This window comes from Peromyscus eremicus, chromosome 1, assembly GCF_949786415.1.
Source record: "Peromyscus eremicus chromosome 1, PerEre_H2_v1, whole genome shotgun sequence".
Taxonomy (NCBI): Eukaryota; Metazoa; Chordata; class Mammalia; order Rodentia; family Cricetidae; genus Peromyscus; species Peromyscus eremicus.
In genome coordinates, this window is record NC_081416.1 from 22,461,519 (window position 1) to 22,485,193 (window position 23,675).

At 39.1% G+C, this 23,675-nt stretch overlaps 1 protein-coding gene across 6 annotated transcripts in view; it reads right to left on the reverse strand.

Annotated features, from left to right (window-relative positions):
• Positions 1-577: 577 nt before the first annotated feature.
• The window catches only part of LOC131896111 (cytochrome P450 2C50-like), a 44,212-nt gene continuing 21,114 nt past the window's right edge, over positions 578-23,675 (reverse strand). For 3 of the 6 annotated variants that reach the window (XM_059246721.1, XM_059246728.1, XM_059246699.1), the window contains 3 exons: positions 5,255-5,436; positions 2,650-2,791; positions 578-759 (listed from right to left, as the gene is read on the reverse strand). In XM_059246721.1, coding sequence (XP_059102704.1) covers positions 578-759; positions 2,650-2,791; positions 5,255-5,436 — 506 coding nt within the window. Of the gene's footprint in view, positions 760-2,649; positions 2,792-5,254; positions 5,437-21,320; positions 21,327-21,838; positions 21,845-23,675 lie in introns of all 6 variants that reach the window. The other 3 variants (XM_059246713.1, XM_059246710.1, XM_059246705.1) reach the window with 3 other exon arrangements.

The window sequence follows — 23,675 nt, forward strand, 5'->3', positions numbered from 1 at the left end:
TGGCTCTGCCTCCTACTTTGGTGTAAGAAGTACTTGCCATCACCTCTGTCCATTAAGATATGTATTGGATATAGACTTATGTCCTTAGACCTGCATGGTAAGAACACTGCTGACTGAGCAATCTCCATAGATTCCTCCTATACATACTCTATGCTTCTTGAGATGTGGAGCAGAAAGACCTTCAGAGACTCTGTTTTCTTTCATTTTTAGATGAACTGAAGGCAACTCTGAGAAGAGTCATACAAACTGATAATGTTATTATCAGTTACATGTAGAAAGCACACACATAACTATGAATTATTATATGGTAAGGATTTATCTGTTTTTACATGAAAGTCATATTAATTATTTAGATTTCAGTGCAGGTGAGCACAAAGGATAGTAACAGTGTAACAGAGACTATGGAATGATAGGAAGAGTCTTCAGAGAATTTAAAAAGGAGAACTGATATTCCTGGCCTTTCCAGAATGGAAGCTGTGAGAAGAGGGAAGGACTCAGTCCCCAAGGGGGAAAGTGGTAAAGGCAGGCTTTGGGATTTGAGGAAACAACACAGCAGGAGCCAGGCATCTGATCTTCTTCAGACCTGACTAAAGCAGAGCTGTAAAGAAGGAGGCACTGAAGCCAAACCCCTGACCACTGGGGTTGTATCAATGTCTTTTGAGTGAACGGGAGGTTTCAGCTTGAAGTTCTGCAAAATGTTGGTCAGAAAGAGAAACAACTCCATGCAGGCCAGGCTCTCTCCTGCACACATCCGTTTTCCTGGGGGGAAAAAGAGACAAATAAGATAACTGTGCCTTGTACATAAGTGAGTGTAAGATGCACTGTTTTGTAACTAACACAAGAGAGTAAGATAACTGTTCAGTTATTGGATGAATGTGTGGTTAGATGAATGAATGGGTGAGATAACTAGTTAAGGAAATAGAAAAAGTTTAGAAACACTAAACTAATACAACATCTTTAAAAAATAAATCATAGAAAAATTCTTACAAGGGTTGGTTACACACACCTGTCATCAGAACACCTGTGAGGCTAAACAATGAGGATTATGAGTTTGTTACCAAAATACTTAATCCCTAAAGAAGAATCCATGTCAACAGCCTCAGCACACACACTACAGGTGTGAAGTTGCAATATTTGTGACAGGCATCCTGATTGGTGGAGAAGCAGGGAACCCTGTGATCAACTCATAGTTTCTTGCCACAACTACAAGGATTCTATGATCTCATGGTGATCTGGAAGTTTCTTACATTCTGAGCTGAAAGAAAATGTCCTGCTTCAATACTTTGTTCCCTTTTTAAAATAATTATGTGTAGAGTGTTTATAGGTGTGGAAAAATGAGCATGTCAAAGAGTTGTCCAGAAGATTAAAAGATTATATCAGATCCCCTGGAGCTGGAGATACAGGTGGTTGGAAGCTGCATAAAGTTGGGTACTGGACATTAAATTCAAGTCCCTTGCAAGAGCAGCAAGTTACCTTGAATGCTGAACCCTCTCTCCAGTCACTCCTTACCAATATAAAACTGAGCTGTCCCAGCAAAATTTCCGCAAAAGACTGGGAATGTACTTGCATGGTCTCATCCCCTATCTGAGGATCTATTGGTCATTGATAGCTGCTAGGAGACAAAGAGCCAGTTTTCATCATGGACATGGCTTAGGGAATTACCCAAGTTTACAAGGATATGATTAATTCCATGCACTTATATGCATCATGCAGTGCACTTAATGGGTTAAAAATAAAGTATATGAAATTGGGAGAGAGAATGAAGATGGGAATAGGAGAGAAATACTGAGGTGGTTTTGATCAGAAATATTTTATACATGATAGAAACTCAATAAAACCATATCTTAAAGTAACATGCAATTTTTCTGTTCTCTGTTACTCATGTTTTTTGAGGTAGGGACAGAGTTATTAATTAGAATGTTGATTTATTTTTTTGTTTAATATATTAAGTTTTAGAATACAAAAATGAGTGAACTCACCCCAACAGCCCTCTTGCCCAGTGATACGATATTGTCTCTAAACACAAGTCCAACTGTATCATCATGTTCACTCATCTGTTTCCCTGAGTGGACTTGAGTCCCACTGGGGTTTTTTAGTTTTTTGGAAATGTGTTTCAATATAACTGAGATTGGATACAAGCTTCACAGCAAAATAATAAAGTCAAATAATGATAGAGTCTTTATTTTTTTATTTTTTGGTTTTTCCAGACAGGGTTTCTCTGTGTTGTTTTGGTGCCTGTCCTGTATCTTGCTCTGTAGACCAGGCTGACCTGGAACTCACAGAGATCCTCCTGGCTCTGCCTCCCTAGTGCTGGGATTAAAGGCATGAGCCACTACCGCTTGGCTAGAGTCTTCGTATTAATAGTGAAAGATCAAAGGCTAAGTGATCTTCATAGGTTGATGTCTTTGGTCTCTGTGTTGTATGTAAAGGAAGAATGCAAATGATCTACAGGCTAGCTTTCTTTACTTGAAGGAAAATTGTAAACAAACAAAAACCTAAATATTTTATTCTTACAGGGAAGAAGTCTCATCATCAAGGACAATTCACTGGAACTGGGAGACATGCATGTTTACCAGTCTCTTGGGAGACACTGTATAAATTCCCATAGATCCTAATGTCACAGGAGCCATGAAAATGAATTTCTACTACCTAGTGAGAAGGGTATGAAGTAGTCACTTTTCTTAAAGTTTCCATTCCTGTCAAGAAAGTGGCCAGGGTCAAACATTTCTGGGTTGGGGAATTCCTTGTTGTCAAGCAGCACTGATGACAGTGATATTAAAATGTTTGTTCCCTGCAAAAAACATACACAGAGACACTAAGTTACAAAGAAATATGGAGCTAAACACATAGGGGTAATAATACAGTTCAACTTCTGCTTCATAAAGGGGTTAAGTGCAAAGAACAGCAGGGACATTTCAACACACAAAGCAGGTAAGGAGCAGGGATGAGTCTGAGAGTAGTCACAGTGATGTTGCTAATGTGCCTCCAGGGACGTTTGAAGTCAGCACTTGAGCATTGAGTGCTAAGTCTTCTAAGTCTGTTTTTTTTCTTCAGGTTTGGATATGTGTGTCTCACTACCTGCGCTGCAGTTGATTTATGTAGTTTTCATAAATCTCATGGATTATGGATCCAAATGGAGAGCTGAGTTGTATGCAAATGGAACAGGAATTCACTCATGAAGCAATGTGTATAAAGAAAAATATCATTATTTTCTGTTATGGATATAATCCAGACATAGATGTAGGTGTCATATATCTTGGAAGGAAGAGTCTACTCTCATATATAGAATTTATATATAAACAAACACACACACACACACACAAGGCAAAATGGGGACTTTCTAGAGGGAAGGAGGACTAAGGAAATGGAGTAGTAAGAAGGAGACATTAAATTAAATATATCATGATGATTATGTTCTATGTATAATGCCAAATAAAAATGATTCTAGAGAAGTGTGTAAATGGCTAAGGATGTTACTTCTAGCTTTCTTCCAATAATACAAAAACCTACCCCGTATCATTTCAAAATTTCTGGAAGAACAACATGTAATCTACAAAGCTTTCACAAGACTATATCCTGTATTAGCTTATCAACTGAAGTAAATAATCTGAAAATTAAAAAAAAACTAAAATGAGTATTTTTGCAATGTGGAAAGTACTTGAAAATTAAATGCTAATCTCAATAATTTTTGAAAACACCCATTCTCATTTGTAGACACACTGTCTATGACTGCTTCTTGCTACAATGGCCAAGTTCATAGTGCTGACACAATCCTCATTGGTTAAAAATTCTGAAGCATTGTCCACCAATCCAATTATAGGCGAGGATTATTTAATGTTGCCTTTGCCTATATCTGTACTAATACCAGTGGTCCCATCTGGTAAATAAGTTACTTATCTGATTTTTAAGTGTGTAGAGTCAGCCATAGATTCATGATTATTTCTGTGTCAGACAGTTCCAGGAAGGGAAAGAATACTATTCTATTTCACAAGACCCAAAGAATAATCACGTCATGAGCTACCAGCAGAGAGAGGCAGACTTATAAAGGCAGCACTTGACCCAAAGCAAGATTCATCCTTATGAAGGAATCTGGAACGTAGGTCATTCCTGTCTCTTTCTTCAGTCTATTTACCATTTTGTTATGTATAAGGATATATGTTAAGTATTGTTATACTGTACATAGACCTCAATAATAAGAACCACAAATCATATCTGTGGAGAATCTTTTAGCCACATATTAATCTAATAAAAATACTTTTCAAAACTTCTAAAAGCATCAGACATGACAGGGAAATATTGAAATTACACTGTTCATAAATAAAATGAGTACGCACACTAGGGTAATTGGACTCATTCATTCAGTCATCTTTCCCACAATATTTGTGTCAATTTCATGTTGGGAGGGTTTCATGCATCCACAGCCTAATTCACTAATTCCCGTTTCTGTGTTCCTTTCTATTCTCTAATTGGACCCAAATTTGTAGTGGTCTGATTCTCTTTTACAAATATTTGATGTTGGAGAACATAGAAATTAAAAAAAGACAATTCTGTTTAGTGCTATCTGAAATTCATCAGTCAATTCAATAATAACATGAACTAAAATAAAGGACAAGAATATATAAAGTATACTTAAAAATACTAACCAGAAAAATACCTCAAAATTCCACATACACTTACAGATAAACCACTAGTTGTATGTAGTAGAATATATAAGGTTTGGTAAACTAATTTCAACATCATAATTGAATCAATTGTTTTATAAACCAAATCAAAGGAATTAGGGAAATTCTAGAAAAAGATAATCAGAGAATATTCATTATTTAGTAAAATTCTAAGAAAATATTTACAGTATACATCATTGAAAGAAATGCTTATGAAAGAAATAAACAAAGCATAAATTAACAATAGATACAATCTTTTAATGAGTTGAAGGATTCAGGATATAAACTCCTTCCAATTGTTTTGAGAATTTTTTTCTCTATGGTAAAAATCCCAAGAGTTTTTGGAGAAATTTGACACAAAGTTGGCGAATACGCATCGAATTATAAAATCCTAATCCTTGTCAAAGAAAACTTTGAAAGGCAGAGCAAACATAGAAGCATCATGATCATGTCCCTGCCTGCTGTAGAGCTATCCTCCTGATCAGGAAGCATCATAAGTCACCTGTAGCACAATGTGACTCAGCAGACTGGAACTACACTGTGATCTGGGAGATCAAAAACTCAGAGGTGCAGCAGAGAAGAGACAAGCTTACCTTGGGGATGAAGTAGTTCCTGAACTTAATGTCACAGGTTACTGCATGTGGCATATTGCTGGGGACAAGATTAATGCATCTCTGGACCTCATGAATCATGGCATCTGTGTAGGGCATGTGGCTCTTGTCCTTCATGCAGGGGCTGCGGTGTCGACCAACCACACGATCAATCTCTTCCTGGACTTTTTTTAATTATAACCAAGAAATGATGGAATAGCAGGAAAAGTAGCATGTTTGTCGCAATAAGTCAAGGTCACATAATGCAAGACCAAGGTGCCCCAGCATTATAAGTATAAATTTTGTAAAAATTCTTGGGGAATACATTTGGATATACATGATGTTAAGATATGGATTCACACCACTCTCATACTACATGTCATCTATTTTCTATGTATAAGTGTGCACTTGCGTGTGTTCATGTGTGTGTACATTTATTCAGGCGCATGTGCACATGTGTACACTGTATGTGGAGGGAGGATGGAAATCTCAGATGTTGTTCTTCAGAACTCATTTCCTTTGTTTCCACATAAGGTCTCAGGGTCTGCAGCTTTAGGGTAGACACCCTGCCCAGCGTGGCCCTCAGTTTTTGCTGTCTCCATCTCTCCAGTGCTGACATTACCAGTTGTGCCACAACTTCAGGCAATTTTACAGGCGTTCAAGTGAAATTGAGAAGTTTGTCACACTAATGAAGTACTACACAGGACAAGAAAAACATGCCTCATCCTTATAAACATACATTCCTTGCTCAGGAGGAAACATATGTATATATACATGTGTGTATATATATGTATATATAATTTTCTGACATATATATAATACTATTATATAGAATAGAAATTATGATTCATTATGATATACTAATTACTTAGTGCCATAATAGAAAATAATATGTGAAGTAACTAAATATTTCAAACAATGAAACATAGTAAAATTAACCAGATACTATAGTCATTAGTGAAAGACAACGGAAATCAGTTATTAAATGTGTGTGTGTACATGTGTGTGTATTTGCACAATTTTAAATGATACTCCAGCTATGTTCCACTTATCCAAAAGTGATCAGTTTCAACAAGTACTTGTGAAATATATTCATATTTTAAATGGCAACTGCTTCTTATATACTCAAGAATACACAATATTTTTTGAGTTATTGATATAAGAAGTGAAAATATTATAAATAAATACTACATGTAAATGAATAACTACAAATAGATAATGAATGGATGTATATATGCATAAACACGTGTGCACACGTACACACACACACAAAATATATACACTATAAATATGCATCCTGTCACTTCCTTAACAAGAGATATTGGGTTATAATACTTAGTTAAACCAATATTCATTGTAGGGAAAATTGTCCTTACATTAATATTATTCTCTATTACAAAAGTTACAGTAAGTTTCATTAATTATACATTTTGTGACTGATGAATGCCTTTAGTTTATGTTTTCCACTTTGTGAGTTAGCATTATTTATAAGTATTCAATGTTGTGGGATATTCAATCTCACTGTGACCCCCAAGTTTGTGTTTATGGTAATTAAATAAAATCAACCTTTGGTCAGGAGGCCAAGTTAGCAACTGGTAGACAGAAAGAAATCACAGAGAGTCATAGGGTGTCTGTAAGATGATAAAGAGATGCACAGGAAGTAGTAGGGAGGGACTTAGTGGATTGTGGGTTCTTTTGTTTGGCAGAGCCAAAGGAGGCTATCTTTCAGAGATGCTGTCAAAGTAAAAAGATCAGCCGGTTGCTACTCAAGCTCTGAGCTAGCAGATTTTCACCCTAACCTTTGACTCCTGGGTCTTATTGATAAACAGAAAGAGAGATTTAATTAAAAGCTATATTTGGTGCCTTCGGGAACAGAATTCCAGCCAGACCGAGGCCCAAGCAGCCAGGCTGCTGCCAGGGAAGCAAGCCAGTAACTGCAGAGCTGCATTTGCTGGCAAAAATAGCAGTAGATAAAAGCACAGCCTTTGTGCCAATGGAAAAACAGTAATTGTAGAGGATGCTTCAGCTCCTGGCATAAAAGCTCAGTTGATGGGGCCATCACACTACACATTACTTCTCTTTATCCCTCATTCGCTGTTCGTATCAGGGTAAATACAGAACCAGAAGCTTTCTAGGTCTGGTTTCCAAATATCATTCTGAAACCATCACCTTCTCTCCCAGGTTGTGCAGATTTCTGCAGTCCTTGACTTCCTGGGATGTTGTTTTATACAACAGGATATAAAAGATCCTTCAGAATTTCATAAAGAAAGCAAAAGTAGGGTTAAAATTTCAGGTATGTGTGGGAGTCTATTTCTGCAATTTTTAAAATCAACAATTAAGACATCACAATGTGAAAAGTATATATGTGAATCAGGCATTTCCTTAGAGGAAATATTAGTTGTGGGATATTAGTTTAAAATGCATTACATTTGTTTGTTCTGTGGAATATTTGTTTAATGATGCAAAGATGTGTTGCATTCTTTTATGTTGCATTTGTGTAACTCTATAAAGCTGTGTTACTTTGTCTGTCTAAAACACCTGATTGGCCTAATAAACAGATAAAAGGCCAATAGCCAGGAAGGAAAGAGAAAGAATAGGGCTGGCATGTAGAGAGAATAAATGGGAGGAGAAATCTAGGGAAAAAGAAAGCAAAGGGAGAGGAATGAGAAAAGGAGAGAGAGAGAAAGATGCCAGGGGCCAGGCACTCAGCCACACAACCAGTCACAGAGTAAAAAGGAAAGAAGAGTACATAGAATAGAGAAAGGTAAAATCCCAGAGGCAAAAGGTAGATTTTTCTTAAGTTAAGAAAAGCTGGCTAGAAATAAGCCAAGCTAAGGCTGGACATTCATAATTAAGAATAAGTTTCTGTGTATTTATTTGGGAGCTGCATGGTGGGCCCCCCAAAGAGTAAACAAACAAACAAAACAATACAACTACAGTTTAGTGCTTTTATTTGGCTCTGGTGTTTTGATATTTCATCTTTGTCTTTCATTCTTAATTCCATTATTTCTAATTAATATTTAGGAAGAATTGTCCATGATGATGGTAAAATCCAGAGAATATTACATTGTATTCCAGACTAGAGGCTAGATTCATCTGAGTCCTCATTCCAGTCTGAGGAAACAAGACCAGCTGAGGATCTGGCGAGGTGAGGTAGCTGTGGCTTGTTCTGGTTCTCTGATCTTCCAGTTCACCCCAATACCTGGCTCAGGTTTAATTTAATTAATAAGACCTTTTAAGACTCATGCTACATCTGGGGCCCAACGTTCGTGGTACAAATTCATGAAAAAGCTGCTTGCCTGTGGCCTTGTGGGCCCCAGCTCAGGCCCGAGCTATACTCAGCCAGTTGTGGTGGTGGACACCGGTTGGATTTGCTGAAGGAAGCAGAGGCAGGAGGATCCTGACTTTGAGGCTGGCCTAGGAGGCTTGCTAAAGAGAAGTTTCGGCCAGGGCTGATCCACAAACGGTGGCAGTGGGACCATGGAGGCGGTGGCTGCTGCTCTGAATTGCTGACTTCTTCTCATCATGTTGGTGACTGCGCTGATGCTGCTACCTAGGACGAAGGGTTTACTGTTGTTTGTTCAGAGAAGAATTGCCAGGACCATGGTGTTACAAGAAAGTATCGACAAAGGTCAGTTTGGAAAAGCTTGGCAAGACAAATGGTGGGGAGAAATTGCTGTGAAGATTTTCTCTTCTAGGGAAGAACATTCATGGTTCCGAGAGACAGACATTTATCAGACTGTGATTACTCCAAACCACAGAGGAGGCACACACAAAAAAGTCTGCAGTGAACCATGACCACACCTAACAGTGACTTTGAAATCTTCAAAAAGATGACAGGCTCCCACAATGATGATTCCACAAGGACTATAGTAAAGCCATTAAACTGATTAACACCACGGAAAGATCTGCTTTGGACTACAAACTACTCAGGACAATTTTGAGATGGCTAGCTGAGATGATCCAGCCTGACAGACTACTTGAGCAAGGACTTGAAACAAGCCCTGCACTTTCTCATTATGTAGCAACTGGACAAATGATACAGGACTTGACAATTAACCCCAAAATTTTCTTTTCAGGATTCCCTAAAGATATCTTTGCCCCTAGAAAGCAGGAAGTAATTTTAAGAAAATGATGCCCACATTCCCAAGAGGTGGGATGAGAGATTTTTGGTCGTTTGAGTTATGGATATTGTCATTGTTTATGATGGTTGGTTACAAGTTGTTAATTGTTAATAGTCAGGAAAAAAGCTGAACAAGGAGATTAGATTCAGAGTTTTTGTTTAAAAAAAGATAAAGAAATAATAGGATAAATGGGTAGATCACTGAATCTACATTGAAAAGAAAAAGGGGAAGATATAAAATTGACAAAAGGTAGATTACTGAATCTACTATGAAAAGAAAAAATACTTTTAAAAAGGAACTACTGTGGTGGTATTTTACTTGTACTGAAATGTGATTTTAATTGTATGTTAATAAATAAAGTTGCCTGGGGGTCAGAGCTATTAGAGCCATAGCAAGTGCGTGGCGGCGGTGGCACACGCCTTTAAGGACCTGGAGGTTGGTACATACAGGCAGTGACAAGGCAGTCACATGTTTGGGTTTACAACCAATGAGAAGGTAGAACAGCTAGACTATATAAAGCCATACACACAGGAAATAGGTCCTTTTTGGAGAGCTCTCTTGGCTGAAGAGGATTGCTGAATCAGGAAGGGTGAGGCTCTTAGCTCTGACCTCTTGGCTTTATTCTCTGAATCGGCTCTGTGTTTCTTATTTAATAAGACGGTTGGTTACATCTACATTTGGTGCCCAATGTGACAAGAATCCATTAAAAACTGCTTAACTTGGCTTGGCGGCAGGTCCAGTTTCCTGCCTGGGTGGCTGGCAGGTCCGGTTTCCCGCCAGGGCAGCCAGCTCCCTAGCCCGGGCCCAGGTCAGCTTGGCCTCAGGCCGGACTAACCTTGAGCTACTTGCTTCAAGCCGGTGCTACAAACAACTCAGGCCTGCCCTGCCAAACAGGGCCCCTGCCTGTAAAGCCAACGCACGTGGTTGGAGCTTAAGGTAGCTAGAGCCAGGGCTTGACTAGGCTCAAGCGGGAACACGTGGCTGGATTCAAGCTCTTAGGCAGAACTTGTGGCTACGGTTCTTGTGTGTTCTCTCTCTCTCTCTCTCTCTCTCTCTCTCTCTCTCTCTCTCTCTCTCAATTCACATCTTGGACACTAGGTGGCTGTTTTGAAATTCCCTTGGATTTGTACTATTCTATGAGGACTTGGTAAGTCACTTAACATATCAGATATTTTAAAGAAAACTATTTAAAAGAGAAATTTTTTTCCACATTAAAAAAAAATGGGTTTTCTGTGTATACTGGAAGAAAATTGGGCTTTGTTTGCAATTTTAGGCAGTCTGACAATGGAACAGCTATATGAGAAGATTAATGTTGATCGAATTATGCATTTTATTACTATGCTTATCCTCATTTTACTATTTAAAAAGATAGTCAATTTAAGTGCCAGGGTGACAGCTTTAGAAAAACTTGTTAAACCTGTAAAAATTCAGACAGAAGAAATTAACAGTGAAGTTGCTTCAAGATTGGATCATAAGGTTACAGAAAGAAAGCCTGTTTTCACACAGTCACCCTTAATTTGTCCAGTAACCGTACAACAGTTGCCTGATCAAATGACTACACAAAATATTTGGGCTCCAATTGAAATGTTAGATTTATGAAGGTTTAAGGAGGCAATAGTATCTTATGGCATGCATTCCCCATATGAAAAGCAAATGTTAAACTCTTGATCAACATAGAATAGGATTGTACCACAGGACTGGCAGGAGCTGGCACAAGCTGTTCTTGAACCCAGTCAAAGACTTCAGTGGCTAACCTGGTTCAAAGATGAAGCTAAAAACATAGAAAAACAATGGAGGGATAAAGGAATACAAGTCTGCCAGGATCAGCTTATTGGAGAAGGTCAATATGCTTCAGCACAAAGACAATGTTTATATGATGTACAAACCCTAATTTTATGTCGAACGTCAGCCCTGAATGCATGGGACAGAGTTGAGGAACCAGGAAAAAAAAACTGAGTCATTTACAAAGGTTGTACAAGGCCCAAAAGAATCTTTCACAGATTTTTTACAAAGACTGGCTTCAGCAGTAAGGAGAATGGTCCCGGATTCAGAAGCTAGTAAGATAATAATTGAATCTTTGGCCTTTGAAAATGTGAATGCAGCATGCAAAACAATAATCAGGCTGTTAAAGGCAAGATCTGCACCTTTGGAAGATTGGGTTAGAGACACGGTTAATGTTGAAGCTCATGAGCATGATGATACGTGGGTAGGAGAAGAAATTTCAAAAGGTTTGAGGAATGTTAGATGTTTTGGATGTGGAAAGCAAGGACATTTGAAAAGGGACTGTAAACAGGCCATTCCTAGAAACAATGTTTCTTCAAGGAACAATGGCAACAGAATGCCCCTTCCTTCTGGAGTATGCAGAAGGTGTGGTAAGGGAAAACACTGGACCAACGAATGTAGATCAACAAGGGACAGACAGGGTAATCCTTTGACTCAGTCTTTGGGAAACTCCCAGAGGGGCCTCATCCAGGCCCCAATAGCAAATCCAGTTCAAACCTTTCCTGCAGTCATAGAGGAAACCCCTACTCAGAGCAATTAAATAACCAAATGCCTATTGGAATAAATCATGCTGGTCAGGATGATGAAACAGAGAGAATAGAAAATTCAGGAGAAAACATAAAGAAAATTTTTTGGCAAACTTCTATTAATGAACAAAGACCAAAATTATCGATAAAAATAAATGGGGTTTTGTTGTCTGGTCTGGTAGACACAGGTGCAGACGTGACAATAATTGCACCAGAATTTTGGCATCCAACTTGGCCTTTTCAGGAGGTAAACGTTCAACTGTTAGGAATTGGGACATTATCTCAGGTGAAACAGAGTGTGAGATGGCTCGAATGTATAGGTCCAGAAGGACAGAGATGAAAATTAAAACCATATGTGGCTAACATAGCTATGAACCTGTGGGTTCGAGACTTGTTACAACAATGGAATACTCAGATTAACATCCCTCCAATCTCAGAAACAAATCATAAACTAGCACATGTTTCTGAGAGAAATATTAGAAGGCATTATTCTGAGTGGTCACCAGTCATCCATATTATACAAGAACAGGGCACAACAACTGATGATCTTCCAAAAACAACAACAGCTCTACCTTTAAAATGGTTAACAGACAAGCCTGTATTAGTCCAGCAATGGCCTTTAACAACAGAGAAACTCCAGGCTTTAGAAGAGCTGGTAGAAGAACAGTTAAATGCTCAGCATATTGAGGAATCAACTAGCCCTTGGAATTCTCCTGTATTTCTTATTAAGAAGAAATCTGGTAAATGGAGAATGGTAACAGACCTTAGAGCAATTAACAAAGTAATTCAGCCAATGGGCTCTCTACAATCTGGAATTACTTTGCCTACTCTGTTACCAAAAGGATGGCCTCTCATAGTTATTGATTTAAAAGACTTTTCCTTTTCAATACCCTTACAAGAAGAAGATAGAGAAAGATTTGCTTTCACAGTACCTACTTATAATAATTCTCAACCGGTTAAAAGATTTCAGTGGAGGGTCCTCCCACAGGGAATGTTGAATAGCCCAACTCTGTGCCAATATTTTGTACAACAGCCATTGGAAGTGATACATAAAAAATTTCCTAAATCTGTAATTTATCATTATATGGATGATATTTTACTAGCTGACTCAAATGCAGATACTTTAGAAAGAATGTTTGAAGAAGTAAAGAAAATTTTGCCTTTCTGGGGATTACAAATTGCTCCTAAAAAGATACAAAGAGGAGATTCTATTAATTATTTAGGATATAAAATAGAGCTACAAAAATTAGACCCCAAAAGGTGCAAATTAGGAGAGATAGACTACAGACTCTTAATGACTTTCAAAGATTATTTGGAGATATTTCTCATCTATGAACTATTGTTGCGATAAAAAATGATGAACTGCATAATTTGTTCAAAACCTTAGAAGGTGACAAGGACTTAAGTAGTCCAAGAGAATTATCACCTGAAGCTGAGAAAGAATTGGCCTTGGTAGAAAAGAAAGTACATGAAGGGCACGTGGATTGTATTGATCCAAAGCTGGATTGCATTTTGGTTATTTTACCTTCTAGGCATTCTCCTACAGGAATATTAATGCAGAGGGAAGATATTATATTAGAATGGATTTTTACCAAATAAAAAATTAAAAACTTATGTGGAAAAAAATCTCTGACTTGATTTGGAAAGGAAAATTTGGACTTCGTCAATTAGCAGGAATAGACCCAGCAGAAATTGTCATACCTTTAACTAAGGAGGACATTGAAAAATTATGGACAGAAAGTGAACTTTGGCAAAGAGCTTGCAGTAATTTTTTGGCAGATATCCCAAAAGCGATAGAATTGATCTTATAAAGAGAGCTGAGTGGATTTTGCCTTGAATTGTATGGGAAAAACCCATATCTGGAGTTCGTACATTTTATACAGATGCCAACAAACAAGGAAAGGCAGGTTACAAATCAGAAAATTTAAGTAAAGTGGTTCAAAGTCCTTATAATTCAGTTCAAAAATCAGAATTGTATGCTATTCTGTTGGTATTAATGGATTTTTCAGAACCTCTCAACATAGTAACTGACTCTCAGTATGCTGAAAGAGTAGTATTACATATTGAGACTGCAGAATTTATCCCTGATGCTTCAGAATTATCTTCACTATTTATTCAATTACAAGATACAATCAGGAAAAGGAGTCATCCTTTATATATAACTCAGATTCGATCCCATACTGGTCTGCCAGGCCCTCTAGCACAAGGCAATGATGAGATTGATAAATTATTGATAGGAAATGTGCTGGATGCCTCAGAATTTCATAAAAAGCATCATGTCAATAGTAAAGGTTTAAAAAAGGATTTTTCCATAACCTGGCAACAAGCCAAAGAAATAGTAAAGAAATGTCCTACTTGTTCCTTCTACAATCAAATGCCATTACCAGCAGGATGTAACCCAAACGGTACTCAAAGGAATGAAATCTGGCAGATGGACGTGTTTCACTTTGCAGAATTTGGAAAACTGAAATATGTACACCACACTATCGATACTTATTCAGGATTTCAGTGGGCAACTGCTTTGAGTTCTGAAAAAGCTGATTCTGTAATCACTCATTTGCTAGAAGTTATGGCCATCATGGGTATACCTGCACAAATCAAAACTGATAATGCTCCATCATATGTCTCTGTTAAAATGAAACAGTTTTTGGCTTATTACAATATAAAGCATATTACAGGCATACCACATAATCCTACAGGTTAAGCAGTTATAGAAAGATCAAACAGAACTCTAAAGGATATGCTAAATAAACAGAAAGGAGTAACAAAAACCCCCAGAAACAGACTGCATAATGCTCTATTAACTTTGAATTTTCTTAATGCCAATGAGAAAGGAACAACAGTTGCAGAGAGACACTGGATAATAGAAAAAACTACAGAATTAAATCAGCCTATATACTTTAAGGATGTGCTGACCTCAGAATGCAAACCAGGGTATGTGTTACGTTGGGGACGAGGTTTTGCTTTTGTTTCTACAGGAGAAGATAAGCTGTGGGTACCATCAAAATTGATAAAGGTTCGATTTGAACAAGAGAAACCTCTTAATTAGAGGAGGTGATCGTTCATCAACCAACATGAACATCCAATTTAAACTAACTTATCCAGTAACACATGTCTTTTCATTTAATCAGATAATAACTTGCCAAAAAGGAACATCCCCAAAATTAGTCTTGGGGAAAGGTTTTTGTTTTTGTCTTTCAGGAGAATGAAGGTTAAGGAATCTGAAGAACACTGGACAAATGAGACAACTGAAGAAAAGGGATAAATCATCTATCCCAGGAAGCAGAGTGAAACGGCGTATGGGTATGTATTATCTAAAAAATTTTCTGTCTTCCTAAATGTTTGTTTCTGCTTTTCTCTAAAGATTTAACACTATTGGTCTTCTAATAGTCCCAGTTCAATTAAAATTTAAAGCTGACTTTGGAGTTGGAGAATGGCTCTCTCCTTCTTTAAACTCAAGCATGTTGTTAAAAGGAAAATGCAAACTCCCTGTATCATGCCAGAATAAAAGAGCCATCTTCTGCTATGGGACAGGAGAAAAGCCAAATTAATTAAGGGACTATTCTATTACTAATCTCAACTCTTTGATTCTATTCTGATTCTTTAAAACTTTTCTTAAAGTATAAATTTTATATCAAAATTTACAAGATTAATATATATAGATATATATACATTTTAAACTTTGTTAAGATATGAATGGTCATATAGAGTACTAATTAATTCTAAAAAAAAGGCTTCAATTAGCTGCATATATATGTCTTTGTGTTCGAGTCTCTTATCAGTTTTCTGCAGGAAATCATGGCCAGGCCTAACATCAACTGAAGTCTCCAGGAAGAAGTTGGGGCCCCACAACCACAACAATTCCACGTGGACAATAATAACATCACTAAGCTGACAAACATCACCTACAGATCAGCTTTGAACTACAAGGTGCTCAGAGCAATTTTGAGATGACTAGCTGAGATGATCCAGTCTCAAAGATTATTTGAATAAGGACTTGAGATAAACCCTGAATTTTGGCATTGTACACAGACTGGATAATGAAGGATATAGTTACCTTTCCTAGAATTGGACAATTAACCTAAAATTTTTCTTTCAGGATAAAAACAACTTCGCCCATACCCAGCAGGAAGCAATTTTAAGAATACGATGCCCACATTCCCAAAGAGGTGGTGTGGGGCGGGTGGTTTTTTGGTATTTTTAATGGGTTTTGGGTCTGGGATAATTTTCATTGTTTAGGGGGGTTGGTTACAAGTTGTTGTCAAGGGTTAGGAAAAAGGCTAAGCAAAGGAGATTAGATTTAAGGTTCTTGTTTAAAAAAAAAAGAGAAAGAAAGAAAGAAGAAGAAAAAGACAATTACTAGTTTTAAATACTTTACATTGGATTGGATTGTTTTATACTGTATACAAATTATATATATATTGAAATTGATATTGTTAGAAAATGCTATATGTATATTTCTAATTGTACTTATACCATTCATTTAACAATGCAATTTTCTGATCCTTGAATGTTATTATTACCAACTATTAGGATATAAAGAAATGAAAGTTAGTAGTTAGACATTACAATAGAACTTGTAGTCATATTAGATATGTTTTAAAAATTGAGCAGATATATTTTAAATAGGTCATCTTCAAACCCTTCAGAGAACTACAGAATACGGCATTTAAAATGTTTTAATAACTTAGAAAACTTTTCTTTTTTGTTATGACTATGAGACATGTTGGCTCCTGGCAGTACCAATCTACTTCAGAGAAAATATGGGCATTGAAGAAACTGCATATGGAGTTAACTTTCATTGTGGCAAAAGTTAGCCACTGGACAACAAAATATCCTCGAATCAACAGGACCAAATGGACAGACAGGACGTGAAACAAAGGACTACTGATTCTTGCCAAATCAAGTGTGGTTATGGCTTTATCAAAAGGCATCTTCTGAGGCCAGGACAATATGGCACCATCCCTGAAGTGGCCTTTACAATTCGGAAAAGGTACAGTGCCCTTTTCTTTGAAGGCAGCTGAACAGGCAGTGGGCCGATGGCTTCTAATGTGCAATGGAACAGCAGCTGAAACAGTTATTCTTGAAGAGTAACTAAGCTCACACCTCTCAATAGTAGACTGGCATTTGATAGAGGGATGTGGAGAAGAACAGGATGTTGAGATGAAGCCATATATACACAGCCAAGAAGAATGGACAGTTGAATTAAAAAACCATCAACAATTTCCAGAATTTAAAATCCTGAATCATGACATGACACTAGTGGAATTCAGGTGTTTCTGGTACATGGACTGCTCTCACCCAATGTGAGGTTGAACTGTTGACCTTGTGTACATCCTACTTCACAAATGAGTCTGTCAGATATGCTAAGCCTATAGGCTGAAGATGATGCCCCAGCATTGTGGAGAAACCTCAGGTGACTGTCCAGGCAGCTGGCTGTTTCTGTCAACTCACAAATTTTTTGGAAGTTGCTTGCATGCACTTTCTGTTTTTATTTTTGTTAGCTAATATTATTCCCTTCTTGGGTCTCTGAGGGAGTTGAAGATTAGTTAGTTATAGTTGAAGGTTAGTTAGTTATAGTTGAAGATTAATTAGGATAGAAAGTGAATTAGATACATTTTGGACTTAACAAAATAGGATAGATAATGAAATTATTTTCTCTGAATTTGTCAAATACAAATGGACTAGACATTCTTTAGACATTTATTACTTATATATATTGTATATAGTCATTGTACTTTTGTATATAGTTTTTCTTTTGTTAGTTATAACCTTTTTCTTTTTTTTTCCTTTTTATTAAAATAGAAAAGGGGAAATGTGGTGGTATTTTACTTGTACTGAAATGTGATTTTAATTGTATGTTAATAAATAAAGTTGCCTGGGGGTCAGAGCTATTAGAGCCATAGCAAGTGCGTGGCGGCAGTGGCGCACGCCTTTAAGGACCTGGAGGTTGGTACATACAGGCAGTGACAAGGCAGTCACACGTTTGGGTTTACAACCAATGAGAAGGCAGAACAGCTAGACTATATAAAGCCATACACACAGGAAGTAGGTCCTTTTTGGAGAGCTCTCTTGGCTGAAGAGGATTGCTGAATCAGGAAGGGTGAGGCTCTTAGCTCTGACCTCTTGGCTTTCTTCTCTGAATCGGCTCTGTGTTTCTTATTTAATAAGATGGTTGTTTACATCTACAAACTACTTGTTTTAAATAAGATAAGTAATGATAATTTTTTGTCTGAATTTGTCAAATGTTACTGGACTGGACATTGTTATATATTAATGGAGTTTTTTTTATCTGAATCTGTCAAATGTTAATGGACTAGACATTGTTAATGTAATTTTGACTGTGTATATTGTATATACTTACTGGATGTAATTTTTCTTGCATTAGTTATAAGCCTTTTTTAATTTAAGACAAAAAAGGGGAAATGTGGTGGTATTGTGTTCCCCAAAATATTGTGCACCCTAATTAATTTATCTGGGGTCAGAGAACAGACAGCCACTAGATACAGAGGCTAGAAAATGGTGGTACTTACACCTTTAATCCTAGCATTCCAGAGGCAGAAATCCATCTGGGATATCTGTGAGTTCAAGGCCACTTTGGAAAGAGCCAGGCATGGTGACATGCCTTTAATCCCAGGGAGTGATGGTAGAAAGCAGAAAGGTATATAAGGCGTGAGGACCAGAAACTAGAGGCATTTGGCTGGTTAAGCATTTGGATGGTTAAGCTTTCAGGCTTTCGAGCAGCAGTTCAGCTAAGACCCATTCTGGATGAGGACTCAGAGACCTGAGGAAACAAGACCAGCTGAGGATCAGGCGAGGTGAGGTAGCTGTGGCTTGTTCTGGTTCTCTGATCTTCCAGTTCATCCCAATACCTGGCTCAGGTTTGATTTAATTAATAAGACCTTTTAAGATTCATGCTACAGATTCAGATGTAGATATTCATGAAACATGATGGAGAAAGTCCCTGAGACTATTCAGGGACTCAACATTGCTAATTCTCTCCTTTCTTCCTTCTACATTACTCTTTCCCTGTCAACCACTCAATGTTCCTGTTTACATGGCTTCTTGCACTTAGTTAATCTTGATTGCAATTCTGTGTTTTCTGTGTTGAAAGCTAGCACCTGCAAATGGTGTGCCTCACAGACTTTTGGGTCTTCAGGGGTCCTAATCAACCAGGAGTTGCCGCCCTGCCAAGGCCTGAGTTGGTGGTGGACATTGGTGACATGCTCTGTCCCCACCAGGCTCTTGGGTCTGCTGGAGTCACAATCAGCTAGCATCTTGCCCAGTGCCTCTGTTACAAAGCAATCAGGTACCATAATACTAAGTACTGCCCATGGTCTTTATGCTAGGACATGGAAGAGAGAAAGGCAACAGCTCTGCACTATCCCTTACATCTGGGGCTGGCAGTACTCAGCAAAGCACCACCTGTGATACAACCAAGAGCCCTGGCCCTGGGAAGTTAGGTACCATTGTGGTGAAAAAGTACAGGGTAGGGAGATGGAAGAGAGGGAGAGGTGAATAGTTTGTAAGCTGGGAAAAGAGGTGGATGTGGGGAGGTGAGGAGGGTAAAGAACTAGCTGATGTGAATGGCCATCTGGCCACCCAAGTCTAAGGAGACATCTGGGCCTGGACTATGACCAAGGGCCTGGTCTTGATCCAGCCCTAAAGCAACTGAGGGGACATATCTTGATGTCTATCATTCCTACTATCACTTAGGACTGTGCAGCAGCCTTTGGTTTGGGCCACCATCTGGGGCCATGTTGATGTCTGGGGGCCATGCCAATCTGGGTGGCCTCCACAGTCACCAAGGGCCATGATGATGACCTGGCCTGGGCTGCTGTTGAGGACAATGTCTGGGTCCATGATCCTGCTGTGGTTGGGGTCTGTATTGATGTCCCTGGCCCATTTTGCTGCCAGGGCATACTTGAATACCTGGGGTATGGCCACAACCTGTGGCCATGTTGGTGTCCAGTGTCTGTGCTACGGCTGTTTCCAGGCCGATTTTGGTAGCCAGGGCTATCAACTGAAGCTATGGCATATCATTTGGACCAGGGCTGCAGCCAAAGGCCATGCCTGGGTCCGTGGCCCTGCCATATCCAGGATCTATATTAATGTCTGTGGCTCCTGAGTCCATCAAAAACCACGCTGATGCCAGGGGTCTAGTCTGCCACCTGGGATCATGTAGGTATCTGAGAACTATGCTTCTGTGGGGACCATGCCAGTCCAGATGGCCTGTGATGCCACCTGGGACCATGGTTACATCTGGGCCCAGGCTGCTGTCTACAATCATGTCTGGGTCCATGGTCCTACCACAGCCAGGGTCTATATTGATGTCTGTGGCCCATGTTACCATCAAGGCCACATAGATGCCTAGGGTCTGGGCCACAATCTGTGGCCATGAGGGAGTTCAAGGGCCATGCTGCCTTCAGGGGCATCCTGATCTGAGTGGCCTGTGCTGCCACTGGGGCCATGGTGGCATCCAGGTCCAAGCTGCTGCTGAGGGCCATGTCTGGGTCCCTGCTCCTGATAGCTAGGGCCTGTGATAATGTCCATGGCCTGTGTTAGCATGGGGTGTAGCTAGAGTTTTCCTGCCTGGCCCTCGGTCAGGATAAATCTCTCTCACCCGCCAGTCCCGCAGCCTCTCAGACCCAACCAAGTAAACACACAGAGATGTACAAACTGTATGGCCATGACAGGGTTCTTGCTAACTGTTCTTATATCTTAAATTAACCTATTTCTATTAATCTATAAGTTGCCCCGTGGTTCGTGGCTTACCAGTATCTTAACATCTTCCCATGGCAGCGGCTGGCAGTGTCTCTGACTCAGCCTTCCACTTCACAGAATTCTCCTCTCTCCTTGTCCCACCTATACTTCCTGCCTGGCTACTGGCCAATCAGTGTTTTGTTTATTAACCAATCAGAGCAACACATTTAATATACAGAACATCCCACAGCACTTCCCCTTTTCTTTTTTCAAAAAGGAAGGTTTTAACTTTCACATAGTAAAATTACAGATAACCAAACAATTATCAAGCAAGAATTACAGTTACAATATCTAGTCTATTTACAATAACTAGTCTCTTTGTATTTGGCAAGATTAAAGAAGATATCCTATCTATCTTATATTTGTGAGTCTAAGGTTTCATATCTAACTTATCTTTTATCATAACTAAGGAAAATTATAACTCTAGTCTTCAACTACATCAAAGAGCCCAGAAGGATATACTATTACCTGAGAAATGGCAGAAGGATGCAAGCAACTTTCGGGAGTCTTGCAAGAGTAGACAGAGACAGCTGGCAGCCTGGACAGTCATCTAATGTTCCTTTGTAAAGTTGGGGCATCTGTCTTCAGCCCACAGGCTTAGAGTCTCTTAGTCACAGGGGTCATTGGAACCATGTTGTGCTAAGCCAGACCCACCCTTCACTGGCCATGGGATGGCTGGTCCTGTCCCTTGCTGGATATTGCATCAGGTGATCTGGCTCTACCCTTCATGGAAGAGCTACCTCCTGCACTCAGGAAAGCTAGCCCTACCCCTCACCATAGGCATGCACCTCTTCTGAGAAACATACTTGTGCTGACTCTGTGGTCAGATATCCATGTAAGCTAAATCTGAGGACATGAGAATAGGAGAGCTGACTCTATACCCCTTTGTCTGCAATGTGGTGGCATGCATGAGGGAAAGATACCCTCACCCATTGCCACCTGTAGATGAGAGAGCTGGCCCTGGAGTCACAAGAATGGGAGAACTATACCTGACTCTCACTAGCTGCAGTACATGAGAAAGCTTCTATTCTGAGCAGTAAAACAAGAGCAAACTTTATTGTCAGGGAGGCAATGAGCCAACCCTGAAGACTTGAGAGCAACAGAACTGACCTTGTACCCCCTTCATCTGCCATGTGGTGGCCAGTGAGGAAAAGATGCCCTCCCCCATCCACCCCTTGCTACCTGTGCTGTTGCCTACACTGGTTGAGCTAGCTGAGACAGTGCTGGAGAACTCATCTAGGTAGTGGTGATGAGCAGAAACTGATGAGCTGACCAACCCAGCTACCACACAGGCCCAGAACCAGGGCTGAGTTATCCCACCCCAACATCCACTGAACCTATGAACATGTGAAGGGGAGGGATGAAACTACAGATTCAAAACAGCAGGATCTCCATGACACAGACAACAGGATATCCAAGAGGAGCCCCAGTGAGAGCCCATTTTCAGTGGCTTAGCAGAAACCAGAGACCTTGAACCAGAACAATTATTCCTGACAATGAACACTTGCAAGCAAAGATGAACAGATTAAGGGGTAAACTGTGTGTCTGTCTCAAAAGGCCAAACTACAGTTTCCATGACAATCTTCTTCTCCTTCTTCTCCTTCTCCTTCTTCTCCTCCTTCTCCTTCTCCTTCTCCTCCTCCTCCTCCTCCTCCTCCTCCTCCTCCTCCTCCTTGTTTCATTAATTTATATTTTATTGAAGATGGAATTTTTCTCACATAATATATTCAAATAATATTTTCACTTTCCTCTACTCCTCCCAGACTCTGTTACCTTGCCTACCATAGGATTTCTTGCTGTGCTTTAGAGACATGAGATTTTTTTGTTTTATCTCCACCTCAGAATTATATTTATAAGAAAGAAGAGAGCCACCTGCAAGAATGTGACTGCTTTAAAAGTTTGATGTTGGGGGATATATATTATTGTATATTATACATATATTATATAACATATATTATACACATGCAACAGGCTAAAGTATGCCAGTGGAGCTTGCCACAGATGACATTCAAAGAAACAAATAAAAAGGACCAATTTTGATCACTTTTCCTATAACTATGATCTTTTTATTTCTCAGTCATCTTTTATAAAGAGAGCTTCTATGACCTATCTATATCAATTTATTAAGGGGTTCTACGGGGAAAACAGACTCACTGATCAGGATAAGGTAAATCCAGTTTCAGAGTCCTTCCTTGGAAAGCTGGGGACTAATCACACACTGCTTCACATTACCTGATCTGGTCTTCAACACCCAAAAGAGTGAGACCCCCTTTCTCTTCCCTTTTAAGTCGTCACATAGGCTGATAAGAAACACCAGACAGCCCAAGGACATGGGCAGATCGAATTCCCAGTACACTTCCCTTTTTTGTCTAAATAAGAAGGTTCTAAACCTAGTACAAAACTATGTACAATATGAACGATTATCAAGTATTGCCCAGGAGAAAGAAAGGGTAATAACATAACCAAAAATGGAACTATAACCCACAAGAACAACATCAAGCAAGAAACACACACTAAATGTCCAGATCATTGGCAAATGGCAAATTACAGAGATTACCCCAATAGCTGTCCTATCCTAAAGAATCTAAATCTAGTACCTGATATGCTCTTAACTAAGATATGGGAGGATTGTAACTGTAACTACCTAGTCTTCAACCCCATCAAACACCTAAGAAGGAAAATAATATCACCTGAGTAAACAGGAAGTGCATTGCAAGCAACTTCCAAAATTTTAGAAATGAAAAAAGACATCTGGTTGCCTGGACAGTCACCCAAAGTTCTTTTTTAACATTGGAGCATCCATCTTCAGCCTATAGGTCTAGAGTATATGGCAGACTTTTCAGTGAAGCAGGACATTTGAAGAACTGTCTTGCCTATTTTGGCAAAATTTGTCAGTCGCTTTCCTCTGTGTCCTGCAGAATGTCTGGCAATTTCTTCTGTGAAGCAGGAACCTGAAGGACCATCTTGTATTGTTTTGGCAAAGTTCAGTGGTCACTTTCCTATGGGTCC